Genomic DNA, 17,677 nt, shown 5'->3' with positions numbered 1-17,677 from the left:
CTGGGCTGTTTAAAGAATTCCATTTAAAATGCAGACAAATGTGACGATGACAGTAATAGGGAATAGTGTATATAAATATCCTTTTTCCATGACTGAGCCTGGAGAACAACGGAAGTGTACAGAAATAAAAGTAGATCTTCTAGCTCACGATTCAATAAATGGGTCCCCTTCCCCTTCCCTGAGCTGGGTATGCCCCCCATTCTGAATGTGAAGATCATCGTTTTTGCCGGTATTACATAACCAAGTAAAATAACAACTAGGTATGGTAAGTAAGCTGAATTAAAAAAAAAAAAAAGGTTTTATTTATTTATTTATTTTAGCAGTCTCTACCCCCCTCGTGGGGCTCGAACGCACAGCCCCGGGATCATGGGTCACGTGCTCCTCCGACTGAGCCAGCCAGGCGACCGCAAGCCGAATTCTTCAAGGGCATCTGATCTGATCACTGGCTTCCACACCGTACGCAAACGACAGTGTCATTTGCCAATGACCCAGGTGAGAAAAAAAAAAATATGTATGTGGAACAGAATATAGTGTGAATCGTATCTAATTTTAAATCTTTTAATTTATATAGTTTCATGATTATAGGTCGATAAGAAATCCTTTTCAGATTTAATTTCGTCATAGAATATATTTGATAAGGATACATACAAACAGATTCATCGTTAACACGCGCTGGTTACCGGTGCCCTGCCCGTCCGCAGCAGGCGGGAGCTGTGATGGAAATGCTTCCAAGTGTTGTGCTTAATCAGCCACTCTGAACAACCAGCACCGTGGAGGTCGGATAATTCCACTCATTTCCTGGCCTAGAACAAGTAGAAATCTTAGCATTTGTTTTGAAGTCTGTTTATTACTCTTCTATTTTAAAATCTGAGATACATTCCCCAATGTAAACAATAAATTTCAATCTGTCACACAGTCCAAATGGATAAGGCCTTCTTGACAAATGTGTGCCATCTGTGTTTTACTCGTCAGAACGCAATCTTATTTTGTAGCGTAATGAGCCATCCAGGCACAAGAGACAGGAAAAGAAGCTGCCCTTGGTACCTGGTGGAACCTTCCGGAACTTCTCCCCGCTGTGGGTTTATTGTACACTTAAGAGATACCGTTTTGACTTGGTCTACTCGGTCTTAAAATACAAATATACAATGTCCATGAGCATAAAATAGTAAAGCCTAGCCTTCTGTATTTATTAGGAACTGCTATAGTCCTATACAAGCACAATGCCGTATCATGCCAATTACTATACAGAGGAAGGTGGCTCAATGTCTTTGCCACTCTCCAGGCCACGTGAGTGGGGAACAGAAGGGTGTGAAGCGGCTGACTGCATCCGGTCAGGCAGACAGTGTGACTGAAACTCTGCAATGCCTATATGCCCTGCTGAAATACTTAATTGACCTGGAGCACAATCTACTTCACGCAAAGGAGAATACAACCCCTTTCGCCTCAGCCTCCCAGAGGGAGGACTGAGCGAACCCTTAGAAAACGTAGCCCAATGAAGTCCTATCTGCACTGCCTGATCCAGCTGTGCGAATCAGTCACCCACCCCCTTTCACATTCGGTTTATCCTTCTCAGGACCAATTAGCCAACAGCGATCACAATGCGGTACCTCATCGTTTTCATAAATACTTGACTTGGCGAGCCAGATGGTGAAATAGGAAAGCCTATGTACAATATTTTAAAAGGCATTCTGTGACCAGGTTTGAAGGGTTCGTAGAAAAGTTACGAAGGACATGCCAGTCACTTCTGTTGCTATCGCCGTAATGTAAACCTTGGCATCTTTTTTAGTATTAAATGTGCACTGTTTTATAGACTGTACAACAGAGGAGAACCGTGAACCACTGATCCGGTGTGACGCTCACTGGTGCGCTAAGCTAAGGTGACTGGTAGAGGGAGTGGTCTTCCTGAGGTTTGTCAGAACTTCTCAAACAAAACAGAAATCACAGTGGCGGGGCGGAGCACGAGTCCGTGCCGGCCCCTGTTCTGCTCCCCGTGGTTCTCGCTGGGACTAAATGACCCGCCATTGCATGATGCTTGTGTCCTTGCCACCCGTGGAGATGAGATGGCTGTCGCCACAGAGGAAGTCGACGTTGGTGACGTGACTGCTGTGTCCACCGTAGATGTGGCTAGGAGCCTGGGGAAGAAGGACACAGAAAGAGCTTAGCCCAGAGCGCACCATGTGCAGTCGGAAGGTGCTAGAATTCCTCCCTCACTCAGCAGCTCTGACCTGTGCACCTGCACAGGAGGGACGTGGAGATAAACGACACAGAGGCCCTCCCTGTACACCGAGAATCTGGCCTGGCTGGGGGACAGACACAGGCAGATGACTGCTCCGGGCTGGGACATGTTCAGCACCAGGGGGCTGTACCAGGCATGGGGCCAGCCCAAGGGAGGGACCCAGCAGGGTCAGGGGTTGAGGGTGAAGGCCGGAGGACGTCAGGTCTGGGAAGGACAAGGAAGGGGGTTCTGGGCACTGGTGTTGGCTCAGCTCAGCAGGGATGGGGCAGGAGCAGGGAGAGCCTGGTGAGGGGAGAGGCGTGAGGCCCATGAAGGAAGCCAATGAGGTAGACAAGGCAGCTCGAAGGGCTTCGTGGGTGCAGGTTCTCCCCAGAGAGCAGCGGGGAGCCCGGAAGAGCTCTAGGACAGCGAGATGACAGGGTCACGTCTGCACGTGCGACCGGCAGGTTCCCTCACGGTGCCTTTCTATCAATTATCCATTCCCGAACAGCCAGTTCGGGCCAGAACGCACGCGCCCCGAGGGCAGGGTCAGTCCAGAGGACCTTACCCTGAACTGTGAGCAGGGGTAAGAGAAGAGGTGCACTTTGCCGAAGTCATCGCCGGTGGACAGGAGTTTTCTCTCGTGGGCCCGACAGACAGCGTTGATGTCGGTTCCGTCCGAGCCTTCTGGCCACACTCCTAAAATGAAGACCACAGACAGAGCACCGAAAACTCCAGAAGCACTAGGCCACACTGCACGGGGACTGCCACCGAGCTCTCAAGGAGATAAGATGGCCGAAAGCCCCTGGGTTTCGAAGGCAGGGCCAAAAGAGCGCTCTGACCCGGCTCCTAGCCTGTCCGCGGTCATCTCACGCCAGACCTCTCCCAGGTCACCCCTCAATGCGTAGTCGGTCCCACCGCATGGGAGCAGCCATGGCGGGCTTTCTGGGCCATCACATCTTTCAGGGACCCCTTCTTGACCCTACAGCAGAGGCAGTGCCAGAAACCCTGGTTTTGGACCCAGTGCCTTTCCTCTATTCCCAAAGCACCTGAGAGGAAGCCGACTAGTCCTCAGCCTGCAGTTTCCTAACTTTTGTTTTTTCGCGGTAACTCTTTATATGTGACAGTCTCTCCAAAGGACTTTTTAACCCTGCCTGGGCCTTGGTGTCAGCGCTCTGGGGCTGCGGCTTGCCTGGTAGCATCTGGCAGGTGCAGTGCTGCCTGCCATAGGCCTGGAGCCTGGTCCGGGGCGGGGTAGTGTCTCCTGACCGTCGCTCCGGGAAACGCTTTTGGTCCCAATGACTCTGGATATGAGACAGCTGGATGTGCATCCGTTTCTCAACTGGAGGGTAAACCCGGGGTCCCTACCACTTATACCAGAGGATGACAAAATGCCAGCTCTAAAGAAATTTGTGCAGTTCTGATCAACTTACTGACTCATGGTCTTACATAAAGAGATGACAAATACCGTCTTTTCTTTCTTATTCTACTAAACGGTGGTAATTTACTTGAGATCGTTTATAAATATATTCCGATCCGACCTTTAAAGGAAGTAGGAAATTCACTTAAAGAAACGAGACAATATAATAATTCTAACAAATGATAAATACGTGGATTGAGTGCCATCTGGCCCATCTCCCCAGGAAGTCTGGCACAACCTCGAATGAGAAGATCCTAGAGCATTTATGTCAGGACTAGCTTCATACAATTGAAAAGGGTGAAAACCTATCTTCCCGGTTCTCGCCTGGCCCTTCCCCTGGGAGCTGCAGGGCGAGTGTCCTTGCAGGGCTCACGTGGCATCGGAGGGGTCTGACAGAAGTGGGGGCCGTGAGAGTTCACGACTATGAGAGAAATATTCTGCAAGTGGATATATCTTACGTTTGAACTGAACGAAAGCTGTAGAAAACTTACCAAAGACATGGAACCCCAAAGTGCAGGTGTACGTAGCCCATTCGATGTCTCTCGTGGTTTCCACACTTACGACTTGCTTACAAGCAGAGGGCACCCCTGGAAAAAGCAAATCCAAGTCTGGTGACACCCACACCCAAGTCCCCTCTCCTCCCCTGACCAGGCTGGCCCTACAGGCGTGCCCCGGCCGCTACAGAGGCCTGTGGAGTGGGACCCCTGCCCCTTCCCGGCCCTATGGGAGCTGTGCTCACAGCGGGAACTGTGCCCAAGCCCTGGGGACTCAGCGGGGCTGGGGGGACAGCACCTCCTACCTCCTTCTCTGGGTCTGTTTCCTGCAGCCTGGTTTCTCTGTCCTTTGACTGTCCCGGGTGCCTCCACCTGCTCACTGCCTCCCTGCTCAGGGCCCTGCCTGCTGTCAGGCTCCCCAGCTATCCCCCAACACACACACACACACACACCTCTTCAGCCCTGAGTTAGTGACGGACACCAGTCATACCCAGGCGATTTATTTATTCCTCAAATGGGAACTCAAAGTATGAGACCATGTCTGAGGAGAGAAGATTCTAGGCCCCTGACCTGTGTCCCCCCACTTCTGCCCTGTGTCAGGCCGGGCCTCAGAGGGTGGGGAGGGAGGACCGTGCCGCCTGGCCTGTGGGGGGGAGGTGTGGTCCTGGCACATGCTGTTTCCCTCTTTCCTCCACCGCCAGCAGCCCCGCCTGCCCGGCTCCCTTAGCACGTGGACGGCTGCCTCTGAACCAGTGGCTCTCGATGCCTATGGCCTCGTATCTGAACCCAGATTTCCCGTCTACAAAATGGGATAGGCCTCAGAGAGCTGTGGATCACGACAGAACATGTAAGTAAATTTGGGGGCATTTTTTAGTATCACCTAGCGGGGTGGAAACTGGGACCTCCTCATGCCCCATGACGCCCTGTGCTCAGCCCGGAGCTGGGCACACGGCAGGTGCTTGGCAAACATTGGAGGAAGCAGAGCACCGTATGTTACACGTGCTCAGTGAGTGCCGGCCCTTCTCCTCCTCCCTGTTCTCTGGTCCTGCCTGGACACAGACACTGCCAGGAGGGGTGGGGAGAGAAGGAGGAGGGCGCCCCAGCCCCCGGCCCCCCAGGCAGGGGAGACGTCAGTCTCTGCCTTTTTGGAGGGATGCCTTCACAAGGGTCCCTCTTGCTGTGATGGCTCTGCCCCCTCGCTTCTGCCACAATCGTGCCCCTCGGGCCTCTCCCTCTAGGATTTGGCCTCCTCCTCTTTGGAGCCTTGGGTCTTCCGCTCCACAGGGACCCGGGTCGGCCCCAGCCCCCAAGTATCTCAGTGGCGGGAAGGGCCTTGGAGGCTGTCCTGCCCAACTCCCGTTTTACTGAAAAAGAAACCGAGGCCTGGAGATGATGCTACGTGCCCAGGACGTCGGGGAAGTCGTCTCAGAGTGAACGCTGTCTGTGATCTGAACCCAGACACGTCCCGGGGTGCTACTCACAGTAAAGGATTTCATAGTCTCCGGAATTGGACACGAGGAACTGTGAGTTCACAGACCAGTCCAGGTGAGTAATGAAGCTGGAATGACCCTGGGGGAGAGAAAGCAGGGTGCGTGTCACTTGCCTCGGACGTTCCTGGCACTACTGACCCGTGAGGCCCACAGCCGTCTCCACGGAAACGGTGAGAATGCCTACCGAGCACTTGCCAAGGCGAGCGTACTTCCTCCCGTTGTCGCTGACCCCGTAGATGTAGATGCAGTTGTCGTGGGAGCCGATTGCTAAGAAGTTCCCGTCTGCAAAAATACGCAGGTGACATTTCCATTGGTAAAAATAAACTCTCGTCAATGACGAGGGATGATGCTAGCTTGCGTGACAGATTTAGAAAGAAAATAGCCAGATCAAGGACTCCATTCAGAGAGCAAAGTTTGCTTTTCAGGGAGTCCTGTACCACTTGCAAAGCTGTCTTTGGAAAATCTGCTCCTGACCAGATCTCTCCCCTCACGAACCCTATCCCTGCCCCTCCGACACAGAAGGATGAGACTCATTCCCTTGGTGGCCCACAGGGCCCTCCAGGATGTGGCCACCTTGCTCCTCACCATGTGCCAGGCTCTCGGACCTCCGCACACACTGTTCTCACCCGCCCCTACCCTGCAGGTGCCTCTTGCCTCACCTCTGCGCGCTGTCCTCCCTCCTACACCCCCTGCCCTGCCTCACCTCTGCCTGGAAGGCCCCTCCCACCTCCCTTAAAGTTGCCACTTTCACCTGGGTCTCTGGCCTCAGGAAGGACTAAGGGATTGGGCTTTGGAGCTTGTGTGGAAACACAGGGAGGAAGGAGTCAATGTAACGCGAAAGCAGATCCAGCGCTGGCAGCTGGCAGCTGAACTTGCCACGTGTGAAGGCAGAGGGGGCAGAAATGGAAATACCGGGAAGGAAATGAGGCGTGAGCCACTAACCCAGAGATGGTCAGGCTATCCTGAGTGCAGGAACCAGAAGGAAGGGGACAGGAACCGCGTGTGTGGGGGGGGAACCCTGAGGCCCAGAATGGGGCGGAGAGTAGCGGGGGGCGCTGCACACGAGCTTGGGGGCTGTGGACGCACCCCTGCTCTGAGCACCAGTCCCTCCATCTACAAAGCACGACCCACGGTGCCTTTCTACAAGCAATTCAGAGGGTTCCCTTGACGGCATTTGTAAAGGTCCTGGCGGTCACCGGCCCATCATAAGGCTTCAATAAAGGCGTCCGCCCCCACCTCCTTCATCAGATTTTCCTTCTCCCAAGATACGGAGTCCTGCAGGGAACGGCACTGCCGGGAGTCCTAGCCCAGGCCAGCGCAAAATAAGGGCGTTGGCGACACCAAGTCGGCCCGTCCAGAGCAGGAGTCCTAATGGAACAGAGTAAACTGGGCCAAGACAGCAGGGGCCTGGAGAAGGGCACGGTCAGCTGCTGCCAGTTCTCGAGAAGGCCGGAGAGCCGCATGGGAACCACATCCACTTGACTCCTCTAAGTGACCGGGCCCCGGCAATACTGATGACAGACGCTAAATGCCGATGGCAACGACTACCGAATCCTAAGTGTCCACTACGTACTATTCTAGACTCATCCCACACCCATTTATTCAAACCTCATCAACCCTACCGACAGGTAGACACTAACATCTCCATTTTCGGGAGAGGAAACGGAGGCATTCATAGTAAAGTAACTTGCTCAAGGTGATACAGGTTTATGGAAGCTGGGAATCGAACCCGGGCAGTCGGACTCCAAAGCCCCAGCATTTTGTTGTTAATTCCACTGCCCCGTGACCCAGCTCAAGGGTAAAGAAAGGCTGAAAGTCTGCCACGTGACGAGTCGGCGTGCTGGCTTGAACATCCCTTGGCAAATGATCTCAAGATAAGAACTATCTACCTTATCATCTGTTAACTCTAAAATAATGAGGTCGCTTGCAGAATGGAACCATTTGTCACACTCTTGGTGGCTCCAGCTCTAGGGTTTTGACCACTCTAAGTGCCTCATGTAAGTGGGATCACACAATATCTGTCTTTTTGTGTCTGCTGTCTTCCACTCGGTGTAACGTCCTCATCCGATTGGATAAGCAGGTGTCAGAATTTCCTTCTTTAAAAAAATTTTTTTTAACGTTTATGTTATTTTGAGAGAGAGACACACACAGAGTGTGAGTGGGGGAAGGGCAGAAAGAGGGAGACACAGGATCGGAAGCAGGCTCCAGGCTCCGAGCTGTCATCACAGAGCCCGACACAGGGCTCGAACTCAACTGACTGCAAGATCATGACCTGAGCCGAAGTCGGACGCTTAACCGACTGAGCCACCCAGGTGCCCCAGAATTTCCTTCTTTTTAGAGGCTGGGTAATAGGGGCACCTGGTTAGCTCAGTCGGTTGAACGTCCGACTTTGGCTCAGGTCATGATCTCATGGTTCGTGGGTTTGAGCCTCACATTGGGTTCTGTGCTGACAGCTCGGAGCGTGGAGCCTGCTTCGGATTCGGTGTCTCCCTCTCTCTCTGCCCTTCCCCTGCTTACTCTCTCTCTCTCTCTCTCTCTCAAAAGTAAATACATTTTTAAAAACTAATAAAAATAAAGACTGGGTAATATTCTGTCGAATGCTTATACGACATTTTGCTTATCCATCCATCTACTGACGGACACTTCGGTTGCTTCCACAGTTTAGCTACTGCGAGTAATGATGCTATGAACGTGGGTGTACGAAGCCATCTTGAGACAAGGGTCACCTGGTTAATGAAGAAACGTTGCCCTGGTCTGGCCTAGGGCCATCATCTTGCCCCACACAGCCTCTACTCAATGACTCCAAAGCCTGAGAAGCAGGATTGCCGTAAAAAGGGCTCTCTGATCTCCAGGGGATGGTCATTAGCACAACTGACAAGAAAGGCAAACATATTCCCCAAAGGACTCTGCTCGTCTTAGCAAGAGCTGACAGGTATCTGAGGGCTTTTCTAGGACAAGAGGGTGTAGATGAGGGCCTTTTCCACTTCACAGACACTCCAAATAACAAGAAAATGATGAGAACCACATAAAACACAGAGAAGGAGGCAGAATATCGGCCAGAATTAACAGAACGAAATACGATACTTAAAACATCAAGAATGAAAGGCATTCTGAGCTGAGTAAGCTCCTTCTCAACATCGAGAAAAGGTTCCAGGCTGTCTGTTTAGGGTGAGGAGTTACGAACTTTGTTCGGGCGCATGGAAAACACGTCTGGAAGGGGTGCTCCTTCTACAACGTTATTACCTGTAGAGATCAAGGACACAGCCCTACCATGGGGTAGGGACTGCTATCAATCAGCTTATAAAACAGAGGATTCATACAGAGAAGCAGCAGTTCAAAACTGCTATTTCTCTCTCTCTTTTTTAAATGTTTATTTTTGAGAGAAAGAGAGAACGTGAGTGGGGGAGGGGGAGAGAGAGAGAGAGAGAGAGGGAGACACAGAATCCGAAGCAGCTCCAGACTGTGAGCTGTCAGCACAGAGCCCGATGTGGGGCTCGAACCCACAAACCACAAGATCATGACCTGAGCTAAAGCTGGCCGCTTCACCGACTGAGCCCCCCAGGTGCCCCCAAAACTGCTGTTTCCGAGAGTGCTCACAGAGCTGAATATCCTGCATATCACAGGAAAACATCGCTTCCTAAGACACAAGCATACAACGACAAGGCCCAGAAGCAAAGACCTGCCCAGCATCAATGAGCGCTCCTGGCACCACGCGGTCAGAAGGACTCAGGGGCCAAACCCAAGTGGCTTCTGCTGGCCGGTGGCGAATCAACCATTCCACCCATAACTATCACAGGCTGAAACACAGCAAACGCACTTAAGTTCACAACGGCACCCAAACTATCACCACCAACTGATCGCTGTTTTTTTTTTTTTTAAATAAATATCACTTAGTTTATATTTGAGAAAGAGAGAAAGAGAGAGAGAGAGAGAGAGAGAGAGAGAATTCTAAGCAGGCTCTGCACCGTCAGCGCAGAGCCCAACATGGGGCTTGAACTCACCAACCGTGAGATCATGACCTGAACCGAAACCAAGAGTCGGACACTTAACCGACTGAGCCACCCAGGTGCCCCCCGCCCCCCGACTGGACACTGTTAGAGGGTACAGAGGACAAACTCATTATCTCCCAAATTGGTAAACAAAGCAAGAGAAACCAGGTGTTTACCTTGCCTTTCCTCAATGACTGCTACCATACTGTTGGGTAACAAAAGAGACAATAAGCAGTTTCTCTTTACAGAAATACTGTATCTAATGAATGAACAAGAAAATCGAACACTGGGAAACCACTCACCTGCTGCCCCTTATGGATCTAGGCATTGGACACCAATAGCTGCTAATATCACAGAACGTGAGACGAGCAGACAGGAGTCTCCCGTAGGAGGAAGTCACCGGTACATGTTGAACCTGAATGGAATCCAGACTCTAGGTCCAAAAATCACATCAGAGGAGGTACAGGGGACAGAGGAGCACGTTGAACAACACCACGGGGATGCACTCGGCAAAACCCAGAGTGTGGGAAACGCTACGGGAGAAACGGAGCCCGTTCCTCCAACCAGTCAGTCAACAGCGCACACAGGAGAGGGCAAGGGTGAGAGTGGGGGGGGGGGGGGCACAGAACGAGCACAAGAAACTATGGATTAAGAGGGCCTTCAGAGACATATCAAGCAATTACTGTGTGTGAGCCTTTTTTGGAACCCAATTTAAACCATTAAAAAAGCCAATTGAAAATTGGAATACTGGCTGAATAGCTAATGATATGGAGAGGCTGTCGCTAATTTGGGTTGAGGAGGTGACAGTGATCCGTGTCTGTGCTAAAAATAAGCGGGCAGGACTTCCAGCTGTGGCCTAGTGAGAAGCCTGGCAGATCCTCTCCCCATACGGCAATCATAAAGACGCACAAAACCGACAAAAATAACCATGTCAGGACTCTGGAAATTGACCAAAGACATAAAACCATCTGAGGAGCGTTTATGCTTAAAACACTGCTGAATCTGGGGGCGGGGAGTGGGTGCGTGTGGGTGGCTCCGTGGGTGAAGCGTCAGACCTCGGCTCAGGCCATGATCTCGTGGGTCATGGGTTTGAGCCCTGCGTTGGGCTCTGTGCTGACAGCGCGGAGCCTACTTTGGGTCCTGTTTCCCTCTTTCTCTGCCCCTCCCCCACTAGCTCGCTCTCTCCCTCCCTCTCTCTCAAAAATAAGCAAACACGTATATATAAAAGAAACTGCTGAATCTGGGGTGAGAACGGTATGAGCCTTGCAGTGTGCCTGCCTGGGGCTGGGGCTGTTCTCACCCCTCCAGCTGGGCTGGCTCAGGGGGTCTGGCAGGGCAGAGCTGGCTGTGAGGACCAGGGGCTCTGTTTCTATGGTCAAGCGGCTCACTCCTCGTAGAGTCCCAGGTGACACTCACGCCCAGCAACCCCGTCGGCGGAAGTGACGATCTCCAGGGTGGTTGAGCGGAGAGGGCCAACGGCTCTACCAGCCTGCAGTTACGGTTGTGGCTGGAGCGAGCCTGTTCCCGGTGACGGGAGGCTGCGTGCAGGCTGTGTGGCAGGCAGGAGGGGCCCCCAGCTACCCAGACGCTCCTGGCCACACCGAGGCTGCACAGCAGAAGTGAAAGCCGGGCAGACCTAGAAACAGCCCGAATCTGGCCACGTTCTACCTGCCCACACGTCCACTGGCAGAGGATGCCTTCCTGGCTTGAGGTGTCTGAGCACAGCTCTGTCCCATCGTCCATTGAAACTACATGAAGCCAAGTTGTGAGAGCAGGTAAGAGAAATGAATAATTCCACAGTAACAGCTAGAGGTTCCAGTTCCTCCCTCTCAACAAATGACAGAACAATCAGACAGAAAATCAGCAGGGGTACAGATGAACTGAACAACACCATCCATGAACTCTGAAGATCATCAACCACCTTGTCCTAACCGACTTATCTAGGACATTCCGCCCAGGAGTGTGGAATACACGTTCTTTTTCTTTTTTTTAAATGTTTATTTATTCATTTTTTTGAGAGAGACAGAGACAGAATGTGAGTGGGTTCGGGGCAGAGAGAGAGGGAGACGCAGAATCCGAAGCAGCTCCAGGCTCTGAGCTGTCAGCACGGAGCCCGATGCGGGGCTCGAACTCACGAGCTGTGAGATCGTGACCTGAGTCGAAGTCAGAGGCTCAACCGACTGAGCCATCCAGGCGCCCCTAAATACACATTCTTCTCAAGCATACCTGGGACGTCGCCCAGGATAGAGCACATGTTAGGCTATAAAAACAAGTCTCAATGAATTGAAGGTGATTAGAGTCATACAAAACACATTCTGCGGTCACCATGAAGTTAAATTAGAGAACAGGAAAAAATATGGGAAATCCCCCAACTATTTGGAAATTAAACAATACACGTCTAAATAACTCACAGGCCAGAGAAGAAATCATTAAGGAAATTAGGAAATATTTTTCACTGAATGGAAATGAAGACACAACGTATCAAAGTTTATGGGATGTGACTGAAGCAGAGCTGATGGGGGAAATTTATAGCTTTAAACACATCTATACCAGAAAGGAAAGGTCTCCAATCAGTAACCTAAGCTTATCTACCTTAAGAAACTAAAAAAGAAGAGCAAACTACATATTAATCAAGCAGAGGAAGGGGAAAAAATAAAGAAAAACAGTGAAAAAAGAAATATCAATAAAAACAGGAGTTGGTGTTTTGAAAAGATCAACAAAATTGACAGACTGACCAAGAGGAAAAGAGAGGACAGAGATTCCAGAATCAAGAATGAATGAGGAGACCCCACTGCCAACCTCAAGAGATTTAAAAGGATTGTAAGCAAATATCAGGAATGACTTCGTGCCAACACATTATGACAACTTAGATGAAACGGACAATCTACCAAAGCCAGCTCAAGAAGTAACAAACATTCGGAAGAGACTTACAACAAGAAACTGGATTAGTAATTAATAACTAAAAATCCTTCCACATCTGGGAAAAGCCCAGATGGTTCACAAAATTCACGTGAGTTCTACCAGATATTTAATAAAGAAATAACATTAATCCTTAAGATACGCTTTCAGAAGATAAGCCAGGAAGGAGCATCTCCCAACGTTCTCTGTAAGACAGCAGCACTCTCATAACCATGCCACACAAAACCATCACAGGAAAAGAGAGACACAGACCAACAGCCCTCATGAACAGAGACGCGAAAATCCTTGACGAATGGAATCCAGCGATATCTAAAAAGGACGATATGCCAAGATCAAGTGGGATTTGTCCCAGGAACGCGAGGTTGGGTCAACATTTGAAAATTAATATAACAGACCATATTAAAAAAATCACCTTGTCATCTTAATAGATGTATTTGACAAAAGAAAAGCATTTGATAAAATCCCGTACCCATTCTTGATAAAAACCCTAAACAAATTAGGAGTAGGAAGGCCCTTGCTCATCATGCTAAAGGGCACGTAACATCATATTTCGTGGTGAATGACCTAGAGCTCTTCCCCGAAAACTGGGAGCAAGGCAGGGCTGCATTCTTGCCACTTCTCCAACCTTGTATTGGAGGGTCTGCCTAATGCAATAAAGAAGAAATAATTAAAGGCATCCAGATCGGGAGGGAAGAAGCAAAACGCTCTTTTTTGCAGATGACGTGATCTTGTATGAAGAAAATCCCAAGGATTTTACATACACACGCACGACTACCAAGATTAATAAAGGAGTTTAAAAGGTTGCAGGATATAAGATCCATGTGCAAAAGTCACTTTTATTTCTCTGTGCTAGCAACCAACATTCTGAAAATAAAGTTAAGAAAATAATTCCATTCACAATGGCATAGAAATAATACTGCTTAGGGGCACCTGGGCGGCTCAGTCAGCTAAGCATCTGACTTTGGCTCAGGTCATGATCTTGCGGTTTGTGAGTCTGAGCCTGCTTCAGATTCTGTGTCTCCCCCTCTCTCTGTCCCTCCCCTGCTCATGTTCTGTCTTTGTCTCTCAATAAGAAATAAACATTAAAAAAAAAAAAGATATAACACCACTTAGGAATAAACGTAACAAAGGAAGTGTAACTTGTGCACTGAAAATGGAAACGATGCCGAGAAAAAAAGATTTGAATAAATGGACATTCTGTGCTCAAGGATTAAGACTCAGCACTGTCACATCAGCAATTCTCCCCGTACTGATCTACAAATTCAACATAACCCCTATTAATATCCTGGCAGACTTTAAAAAAATTTTTTTTGTAACGTTTATTTATTTTTGAGACAGAGAGAGACAGCACATGAACGGGGGAGGGGCAGAGAGAGAGGGAGACACAGAATCGGAAGCAGGCTCCAGGCTCCGAGCCATCAGCCCAGAGCCCGACTCGGGGCTCGAACTCACGGACCGTGAGATCGTGACCTGAGCTGAAGTCGGACGCTTAACCGACTGAGCCACCCAGGCACCCCAGTGGCAGACTTTTTAAAGTTAGAAATGGATGAGCTGATTATAAAATTTATATACGAATGGTGAGGACCTATAATGGCCAAAACAACTCTGAAAAGGCACCGCAAAGTTGGAGGAGTTCAACGGCTCAGCTTTAAAACTCACTCTGAACTACGGGGCGCCCAGGGGGCTCAGTCGGTTGGGAGTCCGACTTCGGCTCAGGTCATGGCCTCGCGGTTCATGAGTTGGAGCCCCGTGTCGGGCTCTGTGCTGACAGCTCGGAGCCTGGAGCCTGGTTCGGATTCGGTGTCTCCCTCTCTCTCTGTCCCTCCCCTGTTTGCACTGTCTCTCTCTCTCTCTCTGTCTCAAAAATAAATAAACATTAAAAAAAAAAAACAACTCACTCCGAACTGACGGCCATTGAGACCGCATAGGACTGGCATGGGATAAACACAGGGTTTTTGACAGGCGTGTGAAGATCATCTGACAGGGGAAGGATTGCCCTTTGAGAGACTGGTGCTGGGACAAGTGGATAACGACACGCAGAACAAATTAAACATTTGCCTCTTGCAATACCCAAGAATCAACTAAACATCAAGGCCAAAACAAACACCTTTCTAAAACAAAGCAGCAGGGAAACGCTTCATGACTGGAGTCTGACAGCAAAGTCACGATCCATCAGAGAAAAACACGGCAAACTGGACCTCACCAAAATTGAAAGCTTTTGCTTCAAAAGACCCCTTTGAGAAGATGAAAAGACAAGTCACACACTGGGGGCAGATATTTGCACCCGGTGCATCTGGGAAAGAACTTCTACGTAGGGGCCCCTGGGTGGCTCAGTCAGCTGAGCGTCCGACTCTTGGTTTCAGCTCAGGTCACGATCTCACGGTTCGGTAGTTCGAGCCCCGCATCAAGGCTCTGCTTGGGATTTCTCTCTCCCTCTCTCTCTGCCCCTCCCTGGCTTGCTCTCTCTCTCACTAAATAAACAAACATAAAAAAATTAAAAGAAAAAAAGAACTTCCACGTAGACTCTAGAAAGCACTCTTCCAACGCAAGAGTAAGACAACCTAATTAAAAAAACAGGCCAAATATCTGCAAAGGTATTTCACCAAAGAGACAGCAGTGACTGGCAGACACAGGAAAACAGACTCAGCATCTTTGCCAGCGGTGGGAGAGATGCAAAATCAAACCGCGTCGGGATACTACTCCGCCCCTACCAGAACGGCCGTCCTAAAAGGCGCAGGCACTACCAGATGTCGGTGGAAACGTGGAGAAACCAGAACCCTCATGCGTTGCTGGCGGGAACGTAAAACGGTGCAGCCTCTCTGGACAGCAGTTTGGCACAGCTTCATACAATGCTAGACACAAATTTACCGTGCAATCCACCAGTCCTACTCCTAGGAATTGACCGCAGAGGAATGAAAACAAATGGCTACAAAGAAACGTATAATGCATGTTCACAGCGGCACTGTTCGCAACAGCCAAAACCCAGAAACAACCCATGTGACCGCTAACTGATGGATGGATAAACACGCGGAGGTACGTCTACAGAATGGAATACTATCTATTCTATCGAGCAATTGAAAAGGAATAGACTACTGGGGAGCCTGGGTGGCTCCGTCGGTTAAACGTCCAACTTTGGTTCAAGTCATGATCTCACGGTGCGTGAGTTCGTGCCCCGCGTCGGGCTCCGTGCTGACAGCTCAGGTTCTGTGTCTCCCTCTCTCTCTCTGCTCTTCCCCCACTCACGATGTCTCTCTCTTTCTCTCTCAAAAAAATAAACTTAAAAAAAACTAAAAAGGAATAAACTACTGATACACATATAATAACATGAATTAATCTCGAAAACAGTATTCTAGGGAAAAGAAGCCACATGCTACAGGCTGTGTAGTATATGACAGTGTCCAGAAAAAGCAATTTATAGAACAGAACAACAGATCAGTGGTTGCCTAAGGCTAAGGGGTGAGAGTAGAGAGTAATTGCTAAGGGGCGGGGGGGGGGGATCTTTTCGGGTGCCGGAAAGGTCCTTAAATTGATTTGTGGTTACGGCTGTACAACGGCATGAATTCACCCAGACTCACTGAATGTACTCTTATGGGTAAAGTACTGTCTGTAAATTACAACTAAATAAAGCTCTTAAAAAATAAGGAGGCTTCATCTTTTTAAGGTTATATATAGCAACATTAATAGATGAAAGGACGAGACGTCTGGGAACTGCTTCAAAATCACATGGGAAGGGGTGGTGGGTGGGGCTCTGGATGAACAAGTCGGCTGGGAGTCCGGAACTTCTGCAGCCCGGTCACGAATATACGGGGATTCATTATGCAAACTGGTCTAGTTTTGCCTACGTTTGACATTTTCCACAGTAAGGAGGTAAAAACCCCCAAGCACAGGGACCCACAGTGGGGACGAGGACACCCGAATGCCCCAGTTGTGTGCATTATAAACTTGCTCTGAGGAGTCTTGTGAGAGTTTTTCCTTAAAAGACATCTACACGGAATTTCACACATCTTTTGCAGCCGCACAGCGGGGCGGTCTGCACGCTGACCTGGGGAGTAACGCATTACGGAGAGCTGTTCATTTCCATCCGTGTGAACGGTGACCAAGTCTTTTGTGTCCGTGTCAAACACAAACCACCTGTTGGAAACATGAGAAAAAGCACAATAAGTTGTCTGGTGAGACGATGAAGGAAGACTATTACAATCGATAGGAACTATTAAAAACTATTACTCTAAGGGTTTGCTGAAAAATACTCTTTGCTCAACAAGAATGCTTGTTCCCAGCTTTTATTTAAAGGAGAGTTCCTTCACCCGAGCATTTCCTAAAGAAAGCAGCAGCACGCTGGCTTCCCTTCGAAACAATTCAGTTCCAGTGTCGCGACAGGTCCTCGGTGTCTGAGTTTTGTCACTTACACGTAAAAGGGCGGAAAGCCCTGGGCAGGGAAGGTGGGCCTGGCCAGAGGGAGCAGTGAGGGGGCTGGCTGCACGGGCGTTTAGCCCAAGACCTGGCCTGGGTGCAGAGCTGGGGCTGGGACAGCGTCGTGGTGTCTGAACGTCCGTGAACACTGGCGTGCACCCGCCGGGTGACGGCAAGGTGGAGGGAGCGGAGGAAGGGCAGGACTGGTCTGGGCTCCGGGTCCTTAACTGTAAAATGAGGACAGGGGCCCAGCTGCGCTGTGTAGCAAACTACGACGTGTACAGACGAGCTTCGTCTCCTCCGACAAGGACACGGTACTCGGTAAGTGTGAGCTGTGGAATGACCACACTCTCCTGCCTGTGTGTTCTCAGGCGGGGGCAGTCACTTGGACCGCAGGGCTCTCAGGGGCGAAAAGGACCGTGGGTGCCCGGCTGTGGCAGTTTCAAACCTCGGTGACGTGACCCCCGGTGGCGTGCGTTCCACGGGCACGCCCGCCACGCGGCACCCCTGTTTTCCTGCCTTCTAGTTGGGCCCAACCACCACCACTCAATGGGACGGGCCGGCCCCTGGATCGTGGGTTTGGCTTCTCGACTCTGATTCCTTGCGTCCTCAACAACCATTCACCGTTAACGTCTGTTTAACGTTAACAGAGGTCAGAACGTCAGAAGTGGAGAGGCTGGGGCTGACCAGGCTCTGCTCTGCAGCCCCGTGAACTGTCCCATCCAGTGCTAAGGCCGGCA

General features: G+C 50.2%; 1 protein-coding gene across 3 annotated transcripts in view; it reads right to left on the bottom strand.

Moving 5' to 3' along the window:
- Positions 1 to 335: 335 nt before the first annotated feature.
- EML1 (EMAP like 1) overlaps positions 336 to 17,677 on the bottom strand; it is a 183,966-nt gene continuing 166,624 nt past the window's right edge. For all 3 annotated transcript variants that reach the window (XM_042990514.1, XM_042990512.1, XM_042990513.1), the window contains exons 17-22: positions 16,570 to 16,658; positions 5,804 to 5,901; positions 5,611 to 5,698; positions 4,127 to 4,222; positions 2,784 to 2,914; positions 336 to 2,132 (exon numbers count right to left, since the gene is read on the bottom strand). In XM_042990514.1, coding sequence (XP_042846448.1) covers positions 2,007 to 2,132; positions 2,784 to 2,914; positions 4,127 to 4,222; positions 5,611 to 5,698; positions 5,804 to 5,901; positions 16,570 to 16,658 — 628 coding nt within the window. In that variant the 3' untranslated portion in view covers positions 336 to 2,006. The remainder of the gene's footprint in view (positions 2,133 to 2,783; positions 2,915 to 4,126; positions 4,223 to 5,610; positions 5,699 to 5,803; positions 5,902 to 16,569; positions 16,659 to 17,677) is intronic.

This window comes from Panthera tigris, chromosome B3 (assembly GCF_018350195.1).
Source record: "Panthera tigris isolate Pti1 chromosome B3, P.tigris_Pti1_mat1.1, whole genome shotgun sequence".
In the NCBI taxonomy this organism is placed as follows: Eukaryota; Metazoa; Chordata; class Mammalia; order Carnivora; family Felidae; genus Panthera; species Panthera tigris.
The sequence above is the reverse complement of the archived record's forward strand: the minus strand, read 5'-3'. Positions and strand labels throughout refer to the sequence as shown.